Source organism: Cricetulus griseus, chromosome 3, assembly GCF_003668045.3.
Source record: "Cricetulus griseus strain 17A/GY chromosome 3, alternate assembly CriGri-PICRH-1.0, whole genome shotgun sequence".
NCBI lineage: Eukaryota > Metazoa > Chordata > Mammalia > Rodentia > Cricetidae > Cricetulus > Cricetulus griseus.
In genome coordinates, this window is record NC_048596.1 from 215,058,632 (window position 1) to 215,082,209 (window position 23,578).

Consider the following 23,578-nt stretch of genomic DNA (forward strand, 5'->3'; position numbering starts at 1 on the left):
TGCTATATTACGTTAAAGCTGAGGAGAAGGTTCAACCACTTTTTTAAAAAAGAGTATATCATATTACCATCAAAGACTATGTTCCAAATCTTTAGTTTAGGTATATCTATTTAGCAGGTTAATTTTTAACAGATAAATCTTATATGACAAGTCTGAAAAGAATGTTTAAAAAGGATAAAGTAAACTGAAAAGGAAGAACTATAATGTGTGAGTATGAGCAAAGCTGGAGAACTTGACAGTATTTAGATAAGTAAACTCAGTAAAATGATCAACAAAGGACATGGAATATGAATTAGAAGGAACTTGAATTATATCAAAAGGCTTTTATGTTTGATTGATATTATAATTTAACTGTGTCATTAAACATAGAGAGCCCCAGTCACCTTCCACACCTTTCCAATCTGCTTCTTGTTCTCATGATAGTTCTGAACAGAGTACATGTTCCTTAATAGTCTGACTAAGCTAGGCTTTTGTGCTCATTGTAGTCAGCATAGAACATCCACAAAATATTTTAAGGTTCATAATGCCTTGCTGTTGATTATACACACAGACACACACATGTACACATGTACACACGTGTGCATGTATGGTTTTGTGGCTTGAAACCATGCCTAATTAAGGCATGTTAATTAAGCATACATTTTACTGCTGAGCTATACCCCTGGCCCTGGGATGTTTTGAATTGATCATGTTCTGTATTTGAGAAAATAGCAGTCCATAATATATAATTAGTGTTGTCTGTTTTCAATTTTAATTTTATAACCTAGTTTATTTTAATCACCATGTGTGTTGGAGTTGGATCTATTTAAGTCCATAATAATTTAACTGTTAGGACCCTCTATTTCAGGAAGCACCACATATCTACAGTTAGTTATCAATTTACATCTTATAGCCCGAAGTAAGACAGATCTTCAATGTCCACAGTTGATAGTTTGATTTTATGTGAACCCATTATTTTAGCAGCTTACTACTTGATATGTAACATTTCTTAGTAATATTTAAATTTTTAGATGTACATTTCCTAAAGTTGAAAAATTTTCACATTAAGTTCTAGTCCCATCCAATGTAAACATGATTAAATGTTAAATTATCAAAGGAAGGCTCCAGTGTGCATACCCTTCACCCCCATCAGGATTCATGAGCTGTACAAAAACAGTAGCTGAGTAGAGATGAGAATCTTTACTGTGTTACTCTAGCCTCTAAACATTGCTTAAAAAACAAAGACCTCTGTTGGTGCTTTACAGAATTACCGTGTGTAGAAGCAGCCTTCCTTCTCAGAAGCTTCTTCCCTGGAGCCATAATTGAAGGAAGGAAACCTGGAGGCCACCCTGCCATAGCACCAGGGCCTTAATTGCTAATCCACTGCTTCTGCTTGCTGAGACTCCTGTCAGAATCTAAGCAGACAGAGCATTTAGAGCGAACTATAGCAGGGTGCATAGCCCTTAAAGTTTGTTGGAAACTGAGTGGCCTGCCCTTCTACTCAGTTAAAGATGGATTTTTCCAAGGGATGTGGCCACTCTAAAATATATGTTAAAAATTTCAGGTAAGCCTTTTTGATACTGGGATTATTTAAGCAAATGAAAGCTAGTTTGAAGTTTCTAAGACTGAAGCTCTACAACTCGATAAAGATGTAGGGAAACTGGAGAACCCTCACAACAAAAATTCCTTATTTCTGCCTTCTGTAAGTGTGTGTTCGGGGAGGGCATAATAACGTGCAGATTCTTGGAGATACAGACTACAGCGCAGAATTTTCTAGTTTTACTGCTAGACATAGAAAACATAAATAGCCAGAAAAATGTTTATTAGGGAAAATGTTAAAGATACATAGTCTCACTGATACCATATTTTAGAGTTGAAAAATACTCATGACTCAGATTGGTGAAATAATTTGCCCAAAGACCACGACTAGTTCACATTGTAAATGAAAGTTGAAACCTATCAAAATAAGTTTTAGCATATAAGAACTAGAAAAGAGAAAATGTCATCTTTCTAGTAAGTACCGTGTGTATCTGATCTGAATTTCTCTCTGAGTATTTAGGCTGCTTTTCATTTTTCTAAAACTGGAGGGTACCTCTTGTGGTGGGTTAGGTTAAGTAACTGGCTCCTGTTCTGTCTCATCTCAAAAGCAAAAGCTTTGCATCCTTATCAGTATGACTATCTCAGGCAGAGGAAGCTGTAGTTTCTACCTCTTTGCAGGAAATTCACCTCTTACCCAAAGTGTACAGTTGTGAAGATTTCCTCCTATTTATTATAATCTTATATACTATATGTAAGTCTAAGAATGTACCATTAGTGAATAGAAAAACAAAATGTAATAGAACCTGTGACTTTGTAGGCATGTTTTTCAGGAATGTGCTTATGGTATTTTCCTACTGGAAGGTTATTTGTAAGCTGCAATCAAGAGATTGGTACTGTCAAACAGTCAGAATTACATGGGACATCCTTCATCCTTTCCCCACCTACCTCTCTCCAGGTCTCTTCCACGTGTCTTATCCCCACATCTTCCTGCTCCTACCACTTTAGATCAGTGTCTGTCTTTTCTAAAATATCAGATTGCTTCTTATTTTGAGATATCTAGGGAGAAGTAAAAGTAAACCAAAACATAGCCAACAATGCCAACTAAAAATGATATTTTAATATTACTATCTCAGTAATGTCAAAATAAAGATTGACGCATGGGCTTTCCCTAAACTACAACCTACCTACCTCAAGTATTGCATTTTACTAACATTTTCTCTTTATAAATAAAATCTCTGTCAGGCTAACTAAAAGTTCCCATTGAATGTTACAAAATATAAAACTTTTTGAGTGCTGACATGATGGCATAATTCAGATGATTCAGTGTCCACTGACTTTGCTTCATGAAAATTAGGAATAGTCTGTAAAATTACCTTTTTGTTATGTGTTATAAAGTATATGTGAGACCTTAAAGATTTTATGTTTAGATTTGGTTCCTCTTATATATTAGCACATAGTCTAAAACTGCACAAAATATGTGAATATACAGTAGTCGTTGGAAAAATAAGAGCTCTAAAATGCTTTTGGTCTCAAACATTTTTATTTATGAGAGATATTCAACTTATTGTCACAATAGACTGATAGATTTTGATAAGGCACAGATCATCCTAAAATTATTTTATAGGTTAGATGCTTGTCTATTGGCTCTTAGGAAATGGGGCATTGTTCAGGTCTCATGACACTCAGGCTCAGAACAATGATGCCTTCCATAGTATCTAGCTGTTAACTCAAACCTCCTAAGTCAGCTTGTGCTTTCTTGTTCACCATGGCAAGTACAAAGAGCCAGAGATTTCCATGATCTTTTTTATCACCTGATTTCAGAAACACATATCTCCACCTGCCACCCATCCAAACAAATACTGCTTTTTTTTTATGGACCCTGTATTCTACATTCTAAAATTTAATTTAATATAGATTTTTTTTACATCTTCCTTATTTGCAACTATTATTTTATGATAAATAATCCTCACATAGTTTTAAAAAGCACAATACATATAGCAATGGTTTATTGGGTAAATCTAAAAACATATAACAGCCCAATGGCTTCTTGTTCAGGAGCCCATGTTTCATAATTGTGTACAAATACTGATAACATAAATCCTTTAGATTTGCCACACTCTTAAATGTAAAACCAAACCTTTGCTGTCTGTACAGGCAGATTTTGAACTCTTGAAGAACATTTGAGTATAGAGAAAGTTGTTTATATAGTTGAAAGTTCTAGCCATGAGAACTACAAGCTTTCCCTAAGAAGGCAAACTCTGAAGGAGTGTAAATGGCATACTTTTGATATACTACTGAAGAGCACTAACTAGTACTAAAGGCAAGGAGAATGGATATGGCGTTTTATTTACAGAAAATCTTTAACCTCCTGTGTTAATAAGCTGAAGTTTATCTTAAATCCAACATTTTTGTTGTTTTCACTAAACAATTCTATTATCTTGAATTAGCACCTGAAGAAAAACAAGATGGTGGGGAGTGTTAAATGCAATGTATCTTTTTAAGCCCTTTGAATGCTTGAATCTCTTTAGACTATATATTAAGGAATACCACCCACTTACTTCTTGAATACTACATACAAAGTCAGTTTATTTTCAGCTAATTTTTATTATTAGAAAATCATTTTTTATATTTATCCAAAATTGAAATCTTCATTTCTATAATTTTACACAATATTCATACTATTCTTCCTTTGAGCCTTAAAAATGCTTATGGTAGTTATCAGGCTATCCTTAATTTATATAAGACAGAATTTCCAACTGCCAAACCACATGATCACTCTCCTTTTAGAATCTTCCTGATTGTAGTGTACCTTTTAGCATGTTATACTGTAATATCCACAAGGATGGTTGAAACATAGCAGAATTGCTTAGTTACTGTAGAATTGTTTGAATGGTAGATTTGTTAGGGAAGTAACATTTCTTAGAAAAGGCAAATTGTAGCTATAATTTGAAAGTACAAGTAAGCTAAGGGGAAAAACATCAGGAACATTTAAATAAATGCTTAAATCTTGAGGAAATGAAAAATGACATTCTTTGTCTTGAACAAGCAGGTAATAAGATAGAGAATGCAAAACAATCTTGAATTAGCTAGAGTAGATTTAGGGATTTGATACTTTACAACTCTTGGTATGGTTTAGGTTCATAAGACTTTTTCAAAGCAGATTCTTGGTAAGATTACATGCTGTGGCAGGAAGAGGAAATCCTAGTGGGAAAATGTTCAAGGTTGACAGAACCTCTAAGAAGAGGCTGGTACACCCAGGAGCAGGTCTTTTCACTGGGTCAAGGGGGTGCAGACAAGTAAGAGAAGCAGGAAGATGCAAGATTTGACAGGAGGCATTTTAGTGAGCTGTAAAGCATAAAAACTCAACCTTACTTTATAGTAGAAAGTACAGTGATGCCAAATGATGCCAAGTGTCTCCTAAATAGTAAGATGTTAAATCTATATAACAGTCCTTTGAGTTAGACACTTATCTTCATTTATGGATGAGAAAACTGATCTGTAGAGAAACAATTTGCTGAATGTGGCCTAGCTAGTAAAATAACAGAGCTGACTTCTTCATAAAGAAAGGCAGACTCCAAAACCACCTCTCTTGTGTTGACTTTGCCAGTAATCCAGAACTTGAGAAGATAAGGTAGAAGGATCATGAGTTCAAGGGTACCTAGTGGGGTATCTAGTGAGATCTTGTCTCAAAAAATAAAAAAATCAAATCTGTCTTCTTAAACACTGTACTGTGATGATATATTTCAATCTATATTCTTTCACCTCATAAATAACTAATCTGTGCCCTTCTCTTTTTTTTGCATGGTGCCACATTTCCTACTCCCCTCAAGGAGCCAATGCCTTCCTGGCCTTTTCTTCTTCCCTACTATTAAAACCTACTCTGTGGAAAGAAGCTAGTAAACTCATTCATTCATTCACACCAAGGTATACAACTTGCTACAAAGTAATACTCCTATAGGATTGAGGTTTTTTTTTTTTTTTTTTTTTTTTTTTTTTTTTTTTTTTTTTTTTTTTTTTTTTTTTTAGGGCAGCATGGTGGAAAATGTTAAGGGGCCATAAAATGTTAACCTAGACTTTGAGGAAATGTAGCTATAATTTATGTATATGTTGGTATGGGAGGTTGAGTAAGTTGGGTGAATTATTATCTATGCTCTTTTGATTATATATTTGTATAGCTGACCTATGGCTTTAGGATACTTGTTCTAGAAATTATGAGCACAAAAGTTGGACTAAAAGAATAAAAAGAAACATTTTCACTATGTATTCAAGTGTTTTAGGAAGTTTCTCTATATAAATTTCCTTAATTCATAATCTGGTAGAAGAGTTTTAGTATAATCCCAAGAAACAGACACCATTAGGTACCTTTGATTTTGCTTACAGTCATGAATGAAATGAAGTGGGATCATTCTTGTATCTACATTTGATCGAGGTTGTAGTGTTCCTTCGTTTCCTATAGACGTCATCACAGGTGATTTATCTTCTCTAGAAATCTTACAATACAGTAATTTCAACTTAAGCTTATCCTTGATACCTCCTTCTTTCCTTACTCTTCATCAGTCAAATCCTGCCTTCTCACTTCCTTCTTTATAAGATTTCACATGTATTCCAGTTTGATTCAGTTCAGTAACCACAGAGTGCCAGGTCTTTGTTCTGTCTCAAATGTCTCATCTTCTAGGTGTTACTATAACATAACTATAGCATACAAGCATGTGAGTGTTTAAGTACAGGGACTTGCTCTGCTGGAGAAGGTGAAGGCAATGGTGTTTGCACAATTTCCACATATGAAAAAGAGTTGTCAGAATAATGGCAAGGATCAAAATAGTCCAACCTGAGGGCAGAGAAAATACAGAGGTATGGAAGCACAGCGTGGCCTGGTATTTCTGAAATGTAAGAGAATTACATCAAGGTGAAGATCTGCTTTGCCAATTGTTAGGAATGTCATATGCCTAGAGAACCAACAAGTTTATGTTCATCTCTGTCATTATGTGATAACTAGCCTTTTGTATTGGAACCTTGCTTAGCACTTGGCCATATGCCACTCACTGAGACTCCAGCCACTGGATGTTTACACCTGAATGTCTATGTAGTTTGTGTCTTCAGTTTTCTATGGCAACTGTTACAGTCTTCTCTGAGAGTGACAGAAAAGAATGACAGTCTTCATTGAGAGCTCAATTGCTTCATCCTCAGTAGTGTGGAAGATCTAGAGCTAAGATAATAATGCAAAAATGCCTAGTACTTTGTTAGTCACAGTAAGTAATTCCACACCAGGTATTTGGTTCAGTCAGTAGGCTTTTCTGCTGCCTGTACAATAGTATGGTGTTGGGGAGACATCAAACAGTAAAAGAGAATTGGAAGGGAAATCCTGTTTTCATGTGTGAAAAGTTTATGTAAAATTACAACCATGCACTTTTTGGACTTAGTACTCTAGGCAAGATTTATTCAGTTTCTTCTGTTCATCATGTCATTGGAAAACTTACATGGAAAATGAGTGCATTGTTCTAAAAGGGGCATATTGTCAAAACAAAATTATTTTTATGATAATTTACTTGTCACTTCTTTTCTAAGGATGCTGGGCAGTTTTATGCAAAATACAAGGAGACAAAATTGAAGGAAAAAGAAGATGCCCTGGCTAGAATTGAAATTGAAACACTTCAAAGTGAGTTTTAAATATTGTTTACTTTATTAGCAATGTCCTATAAAACTAATCTAAATTTAAATTTTCCTTTAAATTTAACACTGGTTGAATTTTCTGTGTTTTCTTTGCCATTTTCCAATGAAGTCACTTGTATTTGCTATATTAACACGTGGTAAATACTGCTAATGGACCACACAAAGTCCAATATCAAGAGAGATGAATCAAACTGGGGTCCTACAACTCTTTAAATTGGGACTGACCATTTGAAATTTGTAAAGGACGATTATCTTTTGGTATTAAAATTATAATTAATATTTAATGCCACAGATAACTACCATATGTTAATATAGTATTATAGCAGTGGGTAAACCTGAAAAAATTGTTTTTGTTTTGAAAGCCTTTGCTTCTTTTGTAATATTGTTGTATAATGCAAACAATCTTAAATAAATTATCAGAATATTGAAAAAAAGTCAGGCATGGGGACTTCTACCTGTAACCCCAGCACCTGGAAAGTTGAGACAGAAGGCATACTCATATTCCTTGAAGGCCATGGACTATATGTTGAGTACCCAGACAGCCAGAGCTACACAGTAAGATCCTACTCAAAAAAAAAAAAAAAAAAATAGAAACAGGGCTGGAGAGATGGCTCAGGTTATGAGCACTGGCTGATCTGATAGAGGACTGAGAGTCATCTGTAACTTCCATTCCAGAGAGTCTGAGTCTGATAACCTGTTCTGGCATCTACAGGTACCATGCATACAAGTGGTGCATGGCTATACTTGCAAGAAAAGTACCTATATGCATAAAATTAAATAAACAATTGTTTTAAAATTTTAAAAACAAAAAATAAAATACAGAAATATTCCATGGAACACAAAGACATTTCTTGACTTTGTTTTATATACATCTTTCCCATGTATACACTGACTGCACATACTAGTTATTTTATTCACAGTAGTTACTACCACTCAGCAGAATGTATTAATTTTATTTATATCTAGTTCCTTCCAGTAGATACAAACTCTACAAATGCTAGGACTTTATTTTGTTCACTGTTGTATCTTCTAGACATAGATATTTTTAGGGAACGTTTTTCTATCATAGTTGTTCTTGTGTCTGGGCAACTTTAGAAGAGGAACTGTTTCTTTTTCACTTTGTGTCTGCAATAGTGTACAGTGTCCTGGCACACAGTAAATGCTCAGAAAGTAAATGGTGAGTGGATGAATAGATGAATGTATGTAATTCTATGAATAGTAGTGAATGCCAGCCAAGCATCTCTCTATACAGTACCTTGTCTCAAGGAGCATGTAATTCAATTCTAAACCTTCTAACAACTATAAAATAATACTTAAGTCTGTATAATTATTTAAAGTGGATGCCTATAAAAAGAAGTGAGCCAATAGGGGATTGTGTATGAAGGTTACTGTGTGTTGGGCAGTAAAAGTAGTCAAATGAAACTCTAAATGTAATTTTCATAAATAAAGTTAACATTTTTAAGTCTTTTAAGTGAGTCAGAAGGAAAATGAACCTATAAGAAAATAGGGAAAATCTTAAAAGTAACCCCAAATTTATCTATTAAGGCAGTAGGAGTTCACTTCTTTCTTCTTAGTTCATCATTTTTATCTAATTTTTATAACAAATCAACTTATTGGTAAAAATCTTAAAGTATATATTAGAATTGTCTAATAATAACAAATTAAGAATATATATTGCCCTTATGAAAATTTGAGTTAAACACAAAATGTTTATCACAATGTGAAATCTACATTGGAGGTTTATAAACATTTTTCACTTGTTTAAAGACTTTTAAAATTCTGTTCAGTTAAAATTCTCAGGTTTAAACAAGGTGGACCCTAATAGAGACATACATGATCCCCTGGAGAAGGGGAAAGGGTCAAGATCCCCTGAGCAAATTGGGAGCATGGGAAGAGGGGGGAGGGAGCCAGGAGAATAAGAAGGGAGAAGAGGAGGAATGCAGAGGACATGAGGGAGAAGAAAGATTGAGTCAGGGAAGAATAAAAGATAACAAGAATGGAGATACCATAATAGAGGGAGACATTTTAGGTTTACAGAGAAATCAGACACTAGGGAAATGTCTGGAGATCTACAAAGATGACACCAGCTAACAATCTAAGCAACAGAGGAGAGGCTACTTTAAATGCCCTCCCCTGATAATGAGATTGATGACTAACTTATATGCTACCCGAAAGCCCTCATACAGCAGCTGGTCGAGACACTAGAATCAGACACCCACAACTAATCACTGAACTGAACTAAAATCCAGATGCAGAAAAGGACGAGTAAAGAGCAAAGGAGTCCAGACCAGGCTGGTGAAACCCACAGAAACAGCTGACCTGAACTTTGGGGAATTCTTGCTTCCCAGACTGATAGCTGGGAAACCAGCCTGGGACTGATCCAGACCCCAGGAACATGGGTTTCAGTGAGGAAACCTCGGAAATCTACAGGACCTCCTGTTCAGTACTTATCCCTAGCACAGGTGTGGACTTTGGGTACCCATTCCTCATAAAGGAATACTCCCTGAGCCAAGACACACGAGAGTGGGCCTAGGCCCTATCCCAAAGGATACGATAGACTCTGATGACACCCTATGGAAGGCCTCACCATCCAGGGGGAGCAGAAAGGATATGTGATGGATAGGGTTTTAGTTGGGGGCGTGGTGGTAGGGGAGGACAGGAGGGACAAGGGAACTGGGATTATCATGTAAAACAATCTTGTTTCTAATTCAAATAAAAAATTAACAAAAAAAGAGTAAAATTCTCAGGTTTAAAAATTCTATTTTTTATTTTGTTACTTAATAAAAGTCATGTAAAAAAATACAAAATTTTAAATAGACAAACATCTGGAATTTCTGTCTTCTTTGGTAAAGATAAACAGCCTTGTAAAACTCAACACACCATCACTAGCCCAGAGTTCCTATGAGGCTTGTGTTATAAAACCATCTTGTGTTTTCATATTAGTAGTATATTGGAAAAGGTGAGAGTATCAGTGTTAAGAACAGTAAAGAGAAATTGCATTTACTGTTAGCAGAGTCAGAAACTGTTGTGTATTTTAAAATATAGTATAATGGTTACATACAAGGAATCTTTTTGTTGGTTTGGTTTGGTTTGGCTTGGTTTGGTTTGGTTTGGTCTGTGTTGCAGAGCCCTGGCTGTCCCAGATCTTTCTTTGTAGACTAGTTGGCCTCACACTCACAAATGTCTTCCTACCTGTGCACCCCCACCTCCAAGTACTGGTATTAAAGGTGTGCCACACCATATCCAACTGCAAGGAATCTTTAATTTTGTCAACTTCATTATAGTTTTTTATATTGTATAGTTTAGTAAAGGTTTCTAAGAAATAACAACCAAATGTGACAAAATAAAGTATAAGATAAAGCAAAAACTTTTATATTAGAGTTGGACATGGCCACCCAATAGGAGGAAAAGAGTCCCAAGAACAGGCATGTGAGTCAGAGACCTACTCTTCTTGCAGTCGGGAGTCCCATAAACATACTAAGGTAATAGCTATAACATATGCACAGAAGACCTGGTGCAGACCTGAGTGGGCCCTGTGTTTGCTGCTTCAGTCTCTGTGAGCTCATAATGCACCTTACTTGGTTGATTCAGAGGGCCTCGTTCTCCTGGTGTCGTCCAACCCCTCTGGCTCTCATCTTCCTCAGATTCCATGAACTCTGAGGGGAGGAATTTGATGGGGAACTCCCATTTATACTCTCTCCTCACGATATCTGGCTGTGGGTCTCTGTATTTGTTTCTTCCCATCTGCTGCCAGGGAAATCTTCTCTGATGATAGCAGATACCATTAGGAATTATTTTGTTTGTCAGGTTTTGTTGTTGTTGTTGTTGTTGTTTTCTGACCAGTTGTGTTTGTTTTTGCCCTGCGTCTAGTGGCTGTCTAGTCTCTGGTTCTTGGTTACCCAAGCATTGTCAGGTATGGGTTCCTTCTAGTGGAGTGAGCCTTAAATCAAATCAGACAATGGTTGGTTACTCCCAGAAGTTCTGTGCCACCATTGTCTTAGCAGATTTTGCAGACAGGACTTACAGTTAAAAGTTTGTGACTAGCTTGGTGTCCATGTTTCTCTTTCGGTAGCCTGAAAGTCTTGAGATAATTCTTAAATATTTTATTTTGAATAGTATGCATGTGTATTTGTCAGTGTGTGGGTGTGTGCATGTGACTACACATTACCTGCTATAGAGACCAGAGGTGTGGGATTGCCCTGGAGCTGTAGTTATAAGCAGTTTTGAACCACCACATTCTGGGAACCAAACTCAGGTTCTTTAGAAGAGCAATAGTTGGTTCTTAACTGCTGAGACATCTCTGTAGCCTTACAATCAAAATTTGATGAAAACTTCAGTAAGATTCGTACAAGTAGCATCAAGATACTGTATGTTTTTATATTAACTCATAACTTTCTTAATAAACCTTACAATGCTGCTAAAAAGAAAAATCTTAGGTTTTTTTTCTCTCTAGTGAGATATAATTGACGTAACTACCTCCAAAATTGTGCTAACTATGTAGTTTTTATTGAATCACAATTACTGGAGGGATACTGAGAGTACTTGGCAAATAGGAATCTTTGGGTCACTTAGACATGTTTCCTAGACCTTTAGTTTTGAAAATACTTGCTTTTTCATTTATAAGATTTTGCCAAGTGTAAAATGTTAAATGGTGCAAATTCATAAATTATTTTAAAAGCACAGAATTTAGTGAGTACTTATTTACCAAGCTATTGTTCATTAGTTATAGAACCCTGAATTTACAAATAGATTTATGTTGTACATCTTGTACATTATGTCTATGGTTTTCCCATAAAATATGTAAGCATACCTTCACATATATATTTTTGTTTTCACTGTAGTGTTGCTTTTCTTTCTGTATTGGTTTTCACTGCACTCTTTCTCCTTCCTCTCATCTCTACATGCCTTCATATAGTCATCCATATTATAGAATATCCAACCTTATAATCAGATATATATTACAGACTTGTATAAATGTAAAGATATATAAAAGCATGATTTTGCTTTAAAATATCGAATCATATGCTTTTCTGATCTTTCTTTTGCTACTTAAATTCATTGAAATACCCATGAAATTATAACTGTAGCTCTGCTTCAGTGATGATTTAGTATTTCTCCATGTAGATGACTCATCAATAATTATGTAGTTGTCTATTACAAGGCATTTACTGTTAACTGGTATCTCTATATATTTATATTTATATTTATATTATATTTATATTTAAATAGTTGAATACATACACACATACGCACATACATATGTATATGCCTGCCTGCCTGCAATTATGTTCAGATTCTTTTATGTTCAGAAAAGTTTTAAAATTTATATTGAATTTTAACAGATATTAGACTACTTTCCCACAATGTTATAATAGAATAATTCACATTCCTACTCTCCAAATTAGAAAGAGCTTGTCCCCTACCAGAAGTATATGCTATGCTATTAGATTTTTAATTTGTACCTTCATGATAGATTTTAAATCATATGTGGTATTACTTGAATTCTATTTCTTTAATTTGAAAAAAAAAAGGCTTCTTTTTTTTCCCCAACTTTTTTAAAAAAAAATTTATTTTGTATCCTGGCCTCAGTTTCCCCCTTCCTTCTCCTCTCCCAATTATCCCTCCCCCATCCTCCCTCTGTTCCCACCCCCAATCCACTCCTCCTCAGTTTCTGTTTAGGAAAGGACAGGTCTCCCATGAGTATCAACAAAACATGACACCAGACCAAGCACCTTCTCATGTATTAAGGCTGTAAAAGAGTAAGAGACAGCCCCTGTTCCCTCTGTTAGGAGTCCCACAAGAGGACCAAGCTATACAACCGTAACCTAGACTAACCAGTCTAGGTCAGTCTCTGTGAGCCCCTATGAGCCCAGTTTAGTTGATTCTGTGAGTTTTCTTATGTTCTCCTCGACCCCTCTGGCTCCTACAATCCTTCCTTCCCCTCTTCTACAGGATTTTCTGAACTCTGCCTAATGTTAGGCTATGGGTCTTCATCTATTTCCATCGGTTGCTGGATGATGCCTCTGCCTCTGATGACAATTGGACTAGGCACCAGTCTGGTCACAGGAGATGGCCAGTTCAGGCTACATATCCACAATTGCTGGAGTATAAGTCTTCCTTGTAGATTCCTGGGAGATTCCCTTGTGCCATGTTTTTACCTGACCCCAAAATGCCCCCCCTTCCAGTACTCTTCCCCCTGTGCTCCCCAACACAATCACTCATGTACCCATCCCCACCCGCCCTCAGTCCATTCATGAAATCCCTTCTATTTCTCCTTCCCAGGGAGATCTGGTGTCCCTGAGTATAGGTTTCTTTTCTTGTTTTGTGGCCTTGTGTGAATTTAATCTTTTGGATTGCCTAGTCATGACCTTTACTAACTTTTTTCTGTTGGTTTGCCCATCCTCTTATTTATAAAATTAATCACTTTCTATAATTTACTGTTTGTCCTCTGAGTTGCAGTTACTCTTTACACATTTGTTATCTCTTGGTGTTTATGCTGTCCTTAAGTTTATTGTGGAATTTGGGTTTGTGATATAAGTTAAGATTTCCTCTTCCTTTATAAAGCACGTAATTTTTAAGTTAATTTTTATAAGATTTTTAGAATTCCATTTTTAAAAATCTCTTTTCCAGATGGAATTTATTTTTGTATATGGATAGAAGATTGTGTCTGGTTTTCTTTCAAATGAGTATTCAATTTTGTTGGCATCCATTGCTAAGTCATTTTCCCTCTGAAATGGAAAGGTATATGTCTGTTTTCTTGTAGAAATTTGATGATTTTTTTCAGTGACATTATAATACTCCCATTCACACACAAATATCTGGTGGTAAAAATGTCATTGTGAGGCTAGAGGAGTTTGCTGTGAAGAAGGAGCAGCTTTTCAGTGTTGTCACTAATAAGAATGCTATCCATTGCATATCCAGTCATTGTTTGAAGACAGGTGTGGAACTTCTTCATTGTTGGAGTATCACAAGGGTATGCTGACAAAAATTGAGATAGCTATGATGTTACTTGTTGATCTCTGTAACCACCATAATATTTGCATTGTTTGAAAATCTTTTTTTCCTTTCTTTTTTTGAGCCAGGTCTCTGTGTAGCTCTGGTTGAACTCACTATGTAAACCAGGCTGGCCTTGAATTTACAGAGAGCTCTCTGCCTCTGCCTCTGCCTCTGCAACAATGGGTTTAAAAGTGTACACCACCATGAATAGCCTTGGAAATATTTTTATGCAACATTTGGTTGATGCTCCCAGATCAGATTTCTTTCTAAAATATTAAAATGTAAATTTGTACCATTAATGGTATACATAGCTAATATGAAATAAGGGTATGATTAAGAAACTAGGGGAGGTATAGCTGGCACAATGGTTAAGAGTACGGTGGCATCACATGCCTTTAATCCTAGCATTCAGGAGGCAGAGGCAGGAGGATTTCTGAGTTTAAGGACAGCCTGGTCTACAGAGTGAGTTCCAGGACAGCCAGGGCTACACAGAGAAACCGTGTCCCCAAAACAAAACAAAACAAAAAGAGTGTTTCCTGCTCTTCCAGAGGACCCAAGCTTCAATTCCCAATACCCAAATTAGACAAGTCACCAACTGGCTGACCAACTGGCTGTAAGTCCAACTCCAGGGCTTCTGACACCCTTCTCTGGCCTCTGTGAGCACCTGCATGTATGTGGCACACATTCACATAGACATATAACATATACACATAAATAAAAATAAGTCATTAAAAAATTAAGATGCTAAATTAAAGCTCTTTCTTTCCATTGTCCCAAATAAAATGTTTTAATGAAAGGTACTTTGAAGACTGAAGGTATATACAAACAGTGTGATCATGTCATAATCAAATTGAAGCATCTGAGTTTGTTGTTAAACATTTTAATGATCAATGCTCAATAGCGCTTCTAACTACTTACAACAAATCAATTCTGTCTTGATAAAATAACATTGTTTATGTGTTCTTCAAAGGTTTAGTTTATGAATACAATGTTAGAATATTTTTTATTTTTATTCTGAATAAATCTCAATAATTGATTCTTTTAAATATTCTTTTTAGAACAGAAGAAAGTTAAAGTTAAAAAAACGAAACCAGAATTTCCTGTATATATGCCTTTAGAAAATACGTATATTCAGTCTTATGATCATGGGACTTCTATTGAAAAAATAGAGAAGCAAATTGACGATTGGCTGGAAACCAGGAGCAGAACACAGAAAAAACCGGTAATTAAGCTTTTTAAAGTTGATTTGAAGAGCTGAATGAACCTCATATCCACAGCCCAGGCAAGCACAGCCATTGAGCTATAGCCCCACCCTACGAATCTTCGATGATTGGTTTGTGTTTTTGTTATTGTAAATCTTGCTCCAACTGTATAGCCCAGGCTAGCCCAAAACCTGTTATCCTTTTGCCTCTATCTAGAACATTCCACATTATTTCTCTATGTGTAAGTAAATGTTTACACTGGTTTTAACTGAATAAGAAACCTGAAGTACACTCAAGTACACTCCTTAAGTGTTTTTCCGACATTTGAGATTGTTCTTTTGATAATTCTCTGTTTAGATCTGTACCCTATTTCTTAATTGGATTATCTGGTAGTTTGATGTCTAGTTTCTTGAGTTCTTTTTATATTTTGAAGATCAGCCCTCTATCAGATGTGGAGCTAGTGAAGATTTTCTGTAGGGAGCCATTTTGTCTTGTTGATTGTGTTTTTTCCTTTACAGAAGCTTCTCATTTTCAGAAGGTCCCTTTTATTAATTGTTGCTCTCAGTATCTGTGCTACTGGTGTTCTATTTAGGAAGTGGTCTTCTGTGCCTATGTATTCAAGTGTATTTCCCACTTTCTCTTCTAGGAGAGGTTCAGTATGGATGGATTTATGTTGAGGTCTTTGATCCATTTGGACTTGAGTTTTGTGCAAATAGATAAGGATCTATTTGCATTCTTCTACATGTTGACAGCCAGTTATACCAGCACCATTTGTTGAATATGCTTTCTTTTATCCATTTTAGCTTCTTTGTCAAAAATTAGGTGTTCATAAGTGGTGTGTGGGTTGATATCAGGGTCTTCAATTCAGTTCCATTGGTCCATCTGTCTGTTTTTATGCCAATACTAAGCTGTTTTCATTACTGTATCTCTGTAGTAGAGCTTGAAGTCAGGGATGGTGATGCTCTAGATTATCCCTTATTGTACAGGGTTGTTTTGGCTATCCTGGGTTTTTTGTTTTTCCATATGAAGTTGAGTGTTGTTCTTTCCAGGTCTGTGAAGAATTGTGCTGGGATTTTGATGGGGATTGCATTGAATCTGTAGATCACCTTTTGTAGGATTGCCATTTTTACTATGTTGATAGTAAAGAGCGTGGGAGATCTTTTCATTTTCTGATATCTTCTTTAATTTCTTTCTTTAAAGATTTAAAGTTCTTGTCATACAGGTCTTTTATTTGTTTGGTTAAAGTTACCCCAAGATATTGTATGCTATTTGTGGCTATTTTAAAGAGTGACATTTCTCTGATTTCTTTCTCAGGCCATTTATCATCTATATATAGGAAGACTACTGATTTTTTTTGAGTTTATCCTGCTACATTACTGCAGGTGTTAAAACATTATTTTTTGATTATTTTATAATTGCCTGATATTTTGAAAGTTGGTAATTATCTTTGAATCTAGTTTCTAAAATGATTTAGCTAGTGTTTTAATCAATTTTGTGAAATAATTATTCAAGTTGCTGATTAATGAGAATGTTTTACTGTTTGTCAATTGAAAGCCACAACAATATTTTCCACCATAACTACTATACCAGACTTCTTTAAAATTAAGTATTGCCTTTTCTCTTCCTGGTGATCTAGTAGTAATGTTCTGAGTGTTTTATGTCAGAGACTTGGATTTCATTCCTGTTCTCGTTATCTCTCTCCCTGGGGCTGCAATGCATAAAATAAGAAATAAAATCACTATCCTGCATCCTCATTGCCATCGGCTGAACCCTTGTCAAATTTCATAAGCTAAGCTAGATGGGCCTGGTTAATATTGGGTTGGAAGACATCAAAGAAAACGAAGTCCACGAATCACAACATCTATGAAGCTGGCACTTCATCTTTCAAGAAATTCTGTCTTGTAATTGTTATTGTATTTTTCTTTGTACTACTTGATTGATTTGCTAGCTCTAGGAATAGGGGGAAAAAGAGTCTTTAGAAGTAAATGCTTTCTTTAGTCATTTAAATGAATACATTTATTTTATTTTGCTTTCCAAATTTAAAAGCCTCTTTGGTTTAAAAGATACTTGGTTATATTCTTGAAGTGTCCCAGTAGCAATGGTTTTTTTCTTGCATAGAAGTACTTGTCCAGAACCTTCTTGTTTACCTCTAATGTGTCTATTTTTTCTGTTTGTTTGATAGTTTCTACCTTGGTTCATAAATGTTGCAAGACATGAAATTACTTTCAGAATACAAATAATGTAACTGTAAAGATCCAAAATTATAATCAGTTTATCTTTCCTTTTAAGTTACATTAGTACATACTCTGTAATTCTAATGTTTCATTTAAGACAGTTTCAAATATCAACAACTTTAAGTTCATCCATGTGGGTGTGTCCTTCCCAAAGGATGCTTTTCTGAGAATACACACACACACACACACACACACACACACACACACACACACACACACACACACACACACACACATTCTCTAACATATTCTCTCTTTCTTCTTTTCTTCCCACAGTTTCCAGCTGGCATTTTCTATATTACCTCAAAAAACAAAACTTCTCTCACTGATTCCAAAATACAAGGGGCTAATGTCCTAAACTCCTTACTTCTTGGAAAGTGACACCTGAAAAACTGTCTTCCTTAGTTCTCCTCTCAAGCATACACACAAGTGTAGGCTTTGGAAGAGTCCCCAGCTTCTGTTTTCCAGTGCTGGAAATAAGAGCGCTGTCCTGAGAAGTGCTCAGTGGTGACTGGTGGTGGCTCTCTTACTGTGCTCTTTCCTTACTTACTTCTCCTCAGGATGACTTGAAGTCAGTATTAGACTCTCAGAATCATATCAGTCAGTTGAAGATGGATGGCATAGTCTTCTTTGTGAAATAAGAGTGGTCATTTGTTGTATTAAGGAGTATTCCAGAATGGATGTAATTTTAAGACTAGTATCTTATTACTGTGCCATCATATATTACTATATTGTTAGCATTGTTATTAAGTTTTTCTATGTTTCATCATTGATTTTTGTTTTCAGGAAGCAGCCTTTCAAGTATCTTATAGTTACACACTCTAAACCAACTCTCTATATCAAAATTTTGGAATACCCTGGAGAGTTGTATACTGGTAGATTTTTTTCAGAAGCTTCTTTGGAGGGAAGGAACCTTGATTTGTAGCACTGTTCAGCTTCACTGGCTTGCTTTCTCCCAGTTCAGCATGAAGAAGCATTGGGAAGAGCTGCATGGTCACTGCTTGTTTTCCCTCCTACAATACAGTGTGTAAGCATCTTCAAGGGCATATGCCATAATGAACTATGGCAAAATAGGAATATGGCACCCTAATCTGGGAATCTGAAAGGCTCCAAAGTCTGGGATGTTTTGAATGTCATGCTCAGAGTCTCAGGTGAGGGGTTGCTCATCCCTGTGAGATTTCTCTGTAAGAATGAAATGAGAAAAATTAACAAAAGTCTAAAAACTTAATAAAGCCCATATAGGAAAAAGAAAACTTTCAAGCTCCTCTGATCTCCAAAAAGCCAGCCCAACAGACAAGGCTAAACAAAGAACTCGGTACATGACTGGAGGCCTGAGACCAGATAACACACCCAAGCTGTGTCAACATTTCTCTGTCCTAAAGAAAATCAGATAGCTATCAACTTGTGGTTGTAAAAATCCCTGGCCCAGGAGATAATTAACAATACCCTACAATACCCTGCTTAATTGTATCCTGCCTAAACATACAGTTATTGTTTCATCCTATGTAACCATGGAAGCTTTGTAATCTTGAGACTTTCAGTCTTTTGAACTTTCCCTTTAAGAAATCCCCTCAGCTGTAAGTGGTATTCTGCTTGCTCCCGAGGGTGCAGAATCCATGCTGCAACATGCCAGTAAAAGAAACCTTTGTTCTTGCATTCGGTGAGTCGACTCCTTGATGGTGGACTTACGGGGTCCCTGAACTGGGCATAACATTTGGTGCATTGACCGGCAACCCCAAAACCCCCCAGGACCCCTGAAGGTTTCATCTTCCAACCGGTTGGTGTTTTTAGTGTTTGTTAAGCATGTAAATGCTTGTTAAATGTGCGCTTTTCTAGGTACACTAATATCTAGGTAAATCCAGGCTAACAGTTCGATGGTTCCATTGACGGACACCTTATACGGGCAGACCTGCAGGGAGCATGGGGACGCTCCAACTCCTCATCCAGGGCAGGGGTTCGGCCAGCGGCCAAACTAACCTGTACTCTACGAGGGGACCCAATCGAGTATCAAGTTGTCCTGTATTTAGCTAGCCATCTGAATTGAAGGTTCTTGCAAGAAGAGATTTTGGATAGGTTCCCAGTATTACCATGTTGTACGTTGGTGCTGTGTTTCTGCTGTATCTACTCTTCTTAATAATGAAAATATACTTTTTTAAGACTGAGGTATAATTTTTGGATTGTTATGTCCTAGTCATTTATATTCCTCTGTCACCACAAATAACCTGATGGTTTAGGTTGTGTCCTTTTTTTCTTTATATCCACTGTGGGGTCTATAGGGTGAATTGAATTAAATTATGCAATTAGATTGATCTCACCGATTTGCTTCTTGGTCACTCAATACCCATTGTATGGTCTTACCTTTCACAGGACAGTCTTACTGGCATCCTTTCAGTTCCTAGGAGTGTCTCTTCATATTCTCAACCAGTGAGGCTAGTCACAGGTGACTTATTTTGACATTGAATTAGATTCTAGTGGCTAGAACAAAAGAACCATTTTTTGTTTGTTTGTTTTTATGAATCTTAAGAGACATCCGGAAAGAGCAATGTGGTTAGAATTGAGGAAATAGTAACTTCCTTTCTTTTTTTTTTCTTTTTTTTATTAGTTCAAATTAGGAACAAGCTTGTTTCACATGTCAATCCCTTGTCCCTCTCCCTCCCCTCACTCTCACTCCTCCTACCCCACCCTGACCTACCTCCCACCCCATCCACCCTCCACTCCCCAGGCAGAGTAGGGCCCTCAATGGGGGCTCTGCAAAGTCCACCACATCATCCTGGGCTGGGCCTGGGCCCTTCCCCATGTGTCCAGGGCAAGAGTGCATCCCTTCACGTGGGATGGGCTCTCAAAGTCCCTTCTTACACCAGGGAAAAATACTAATCCACTACCAAGTGGCCTCTTAAAGTGCAAAGGCCTCCTCATTGACATCCATGTTCAGGGGTCTGGATCAGTCCTGTACTGGCCTCCCAGACAGCATCTGGGGTCGATATGTTCCCCCTTGTTCAGGCCAGCTGTTTCTGTGGGTTTCTCCAACCTGGTATCGACCCCTTTGATCTTCATTCCTCCCTCTCTGCAACTAAGTTCCAGAGTTCAGTTCAGTGTGTATCTGTGGATGTCTGCCTCTGATTCCATCAGCCACTGGATGAGGGCTCTAGAATGGCATAAAAAGTAGTCATCAATCTCATTTTAGGGGAAGGGCGTTTAGGTTATCCTCTCCACCATTGCCTGGATTGTCAGTTCATGCCATCCTTGTAGATCTCTGGAAGTCTCCCTAGTGCCAGATCTCTCCTGGACCTATAATAGCTCCCTGTAGTATCTCTCATCCTGCTCTCCTCTATTCTTCCCCCAACTCAGTATTTCTGCTCCTCCATTTCCTCCTCTCCTCTTCTCCTGCTCTCATTCTGGCAGCTCTCCCTCCCCTCCCCTCATGTTCCTAATTAGCTCACGAGTTCCTGCCCCTTCCCATTCCTGGGGTCCATGCATTTATCCTCTAGAGTATTTCATATTTCCTAATTTCTTTGGTGAAGAGGACTGTAGGTCTGTAATCCTTTGCTCTATATCTAAAATTCATATATGAGTGAGTACATACCATGTTTGTCTTTTTGTGACTGGGTTATCTCACTCAGGATGGTTTCTTCTAGTTCCATCCATTTGCCTGTGAATTTCAAGATTCCTTTTTTTTTTTTTTCACTGAGCAGTACTACATTATGTAAATGTACTACATTTTCTCTATCCATTCTTCAGTTGAGGGACATCTAGGTAGGTTCTGGCTATTACAAATAATGCTGCTATGAACATGGTTGAACATATGTCCTTGTTATCAATGAATGGGCATCTTTGGGATATATGCCTAAGAGTGGGATTGCTGGTTCTTGTGGTAGACTGATTCTCATTTTCCTGAGGAATCTCCATACTGATTTCCAAAGTGGCTGGACAAGTTTGCATTCCCACCACAGTGAAGGAATGTTCCCCTTTCTCCACATCCCTTTCAGCATAGACTGTCATTGGTGTTTTTGGTTTTAGCCATTCTGACAGGAGCAAGATGGTATCTCACAGTTGTTTTGATTTGCATTTACCTGATGGCTATGGATGTTGAGCACTTTCTTATGTGTCTACCAGCCACTTTAGATTCCTCTATTGAGAATTCTCTATTTAGTTCTGTACCCACTTTTTGATTGGGGTATTTGGTTTTTGGTGACTAGCTTCTTGAGTTCTTTGTATATTTTGGAAATCGGCCCTCTGTCAGATGTGGGGTTGGTGAATATCTTTTCCCATTCTTTCACTAAACCCACAAGAACTTACTGCCTTCTTGAACTAAGCAGTGAGAGCTCAGTCAGCTCTGCTCCCTAGAATTTAAATTTTCACTAAACAGAATTATTTTACTTGGTATTCCCAGTTGTGAAATTTTATATATCTCTTACCCAAATACTGATGGACAATTTTCAGTAACTGGACTACTAATCTTAATATAGAATATCCTAAATTATAAGAAGGCACAAGTGGAACTTTCTTGCAGACAGTACTGCACCCTCTGTTCATCCTTTGTGTTTACTCACATGCATGCCTACTGTAGTAGTTTGAAGGAAAATGGACCCCAAAGGGACTGGCACTGTTTGGTCTTGTTGGACGTGTGGTCTCATTGGAGGAAGCCTGTCACTGCGGGGTGGGCTTTGAGGTGTCCCATGCAGAAGCTCTTCCTAGTGAAACAGTTTACTTTCTGTTGCCTGCAAGATGTAGAACTCCCAGGTCCTCTCTAGCACCAAGTCTGCCTGCATTTGGCACCATGATGCTAACATGTAAGCCACCCCAATTATGGTTTTCCTTTCTGTTCTTGCAGAGGACCCATGTTCATTTCCTAGTATCCATATGGTGGGTCATAGTCATCTATAACTCCAGTTCTGGGAGGTCCAATACCCTCCTCAGGTTACATATGTGATATACATATATAACATAAGTGACCCAGAGACAGATATTGGGGTTCAAGCTTCAAGCTGAAAACCAGAAAAGCAAAGCAGCCAAGCCACTAGCTCTTATCTCTACCTCAGGTTGAAAGGGCTGATCCTGTCTCCAGGAGGTCTCACCAAACCTCAGACTGCTGTCTCTCCTCAGCATGGCTGGAGAATCAATGCCTTCCTATCAATGTGGCTGGAGAATGAATGCCAGTTCTGAGACCCTGTTCCTGTCTTAAGTGCCTCTCATGAGTCCTAGGATTAAAGGCATGAGCTCTCTTAACTCTTTTAGACTGATTCAGTCTCGTAGCCCTGGGTGGCCTTGAAGTCAGAGAGATCCATCTGCCTTGGTCTCCTGAGTCCTGGGATTAAAGGTGTGTACCACCACCGCCTGGCTTCTCTGCCTGACTACTTTGCTATTTTGATCTCCAGTGGCTTTAATAAATCATAAACAGTATATCACGACATACATACATACATACATGCACACACACATAAAAGTGAATAAATCTAAACAAAAGACCTTTTACTTTTATAACTTTTAATACTAAAATTCAGCATATGTAAAGCCAAACTTATTCTTCTCCAATTTACAAATTCTGTATTTGCATCTTACTGTGTTAGTTTATTTGTTTGTGTATTTGTTTATTATTTACTTTTTCCTATCATAAATTCCTTTTATTTGGGATACTCTCTGTTCATCTGTCTCATTTTTGAAATCCCTCAGTATTGTCATCCTAGGTGAGTGCTTAATTATCTTATACTTGTAATATTGAATCTTACTGTATATCCCAGCTTGCCTGGACTATCTTAAGTATATGTAGCCAGGCTGGCTTTGCAATCATGGTCCATATGCTGTGATTATGGACATGTACCTCCACTCCTAGCTTTGGTCTTTAGCATTTTGAGACAGAGCCTTCCTATGTTGCTGGTCTTGAATTCCTAGGCTCAAGAGATGCTTCCTTCTCTCCCTAAAGCTCATTAGGTCTTTCACTGCAGAATACTTCTTTCATAA

General features: G+C 37.1%; 1 protein-coding gene across 3 annotated transcripts in view; it reads left to right on the forward strand.

Moving 5' to 3' along the window:
- Nucleotides 1-23,578, forward strand: part of Dnajc1 (DnaJ heat shock protein family (Hsp40) member C1) — a 137,756-nt gene that overhangs the window by 73,698 nt on the left and 40,480 nt on the right. For all 3 annotated transcript variants that reach the window (XM_027405299.2, XM_027405300.2, XM_027405301.2), the window contains 2 exons: nt 7,084-7,174; nt 15,243-15,406. In XM_027405299.2, coding sequence (XP_027261100.1) covers nt 7,084-7,174; nt 15,243-15,406 — 255 coding nt within the window. The remainder of the gene's footprint in view (nt 1-7,083; nt 7,175-15,242; nt 15,407-23,578) is intronic.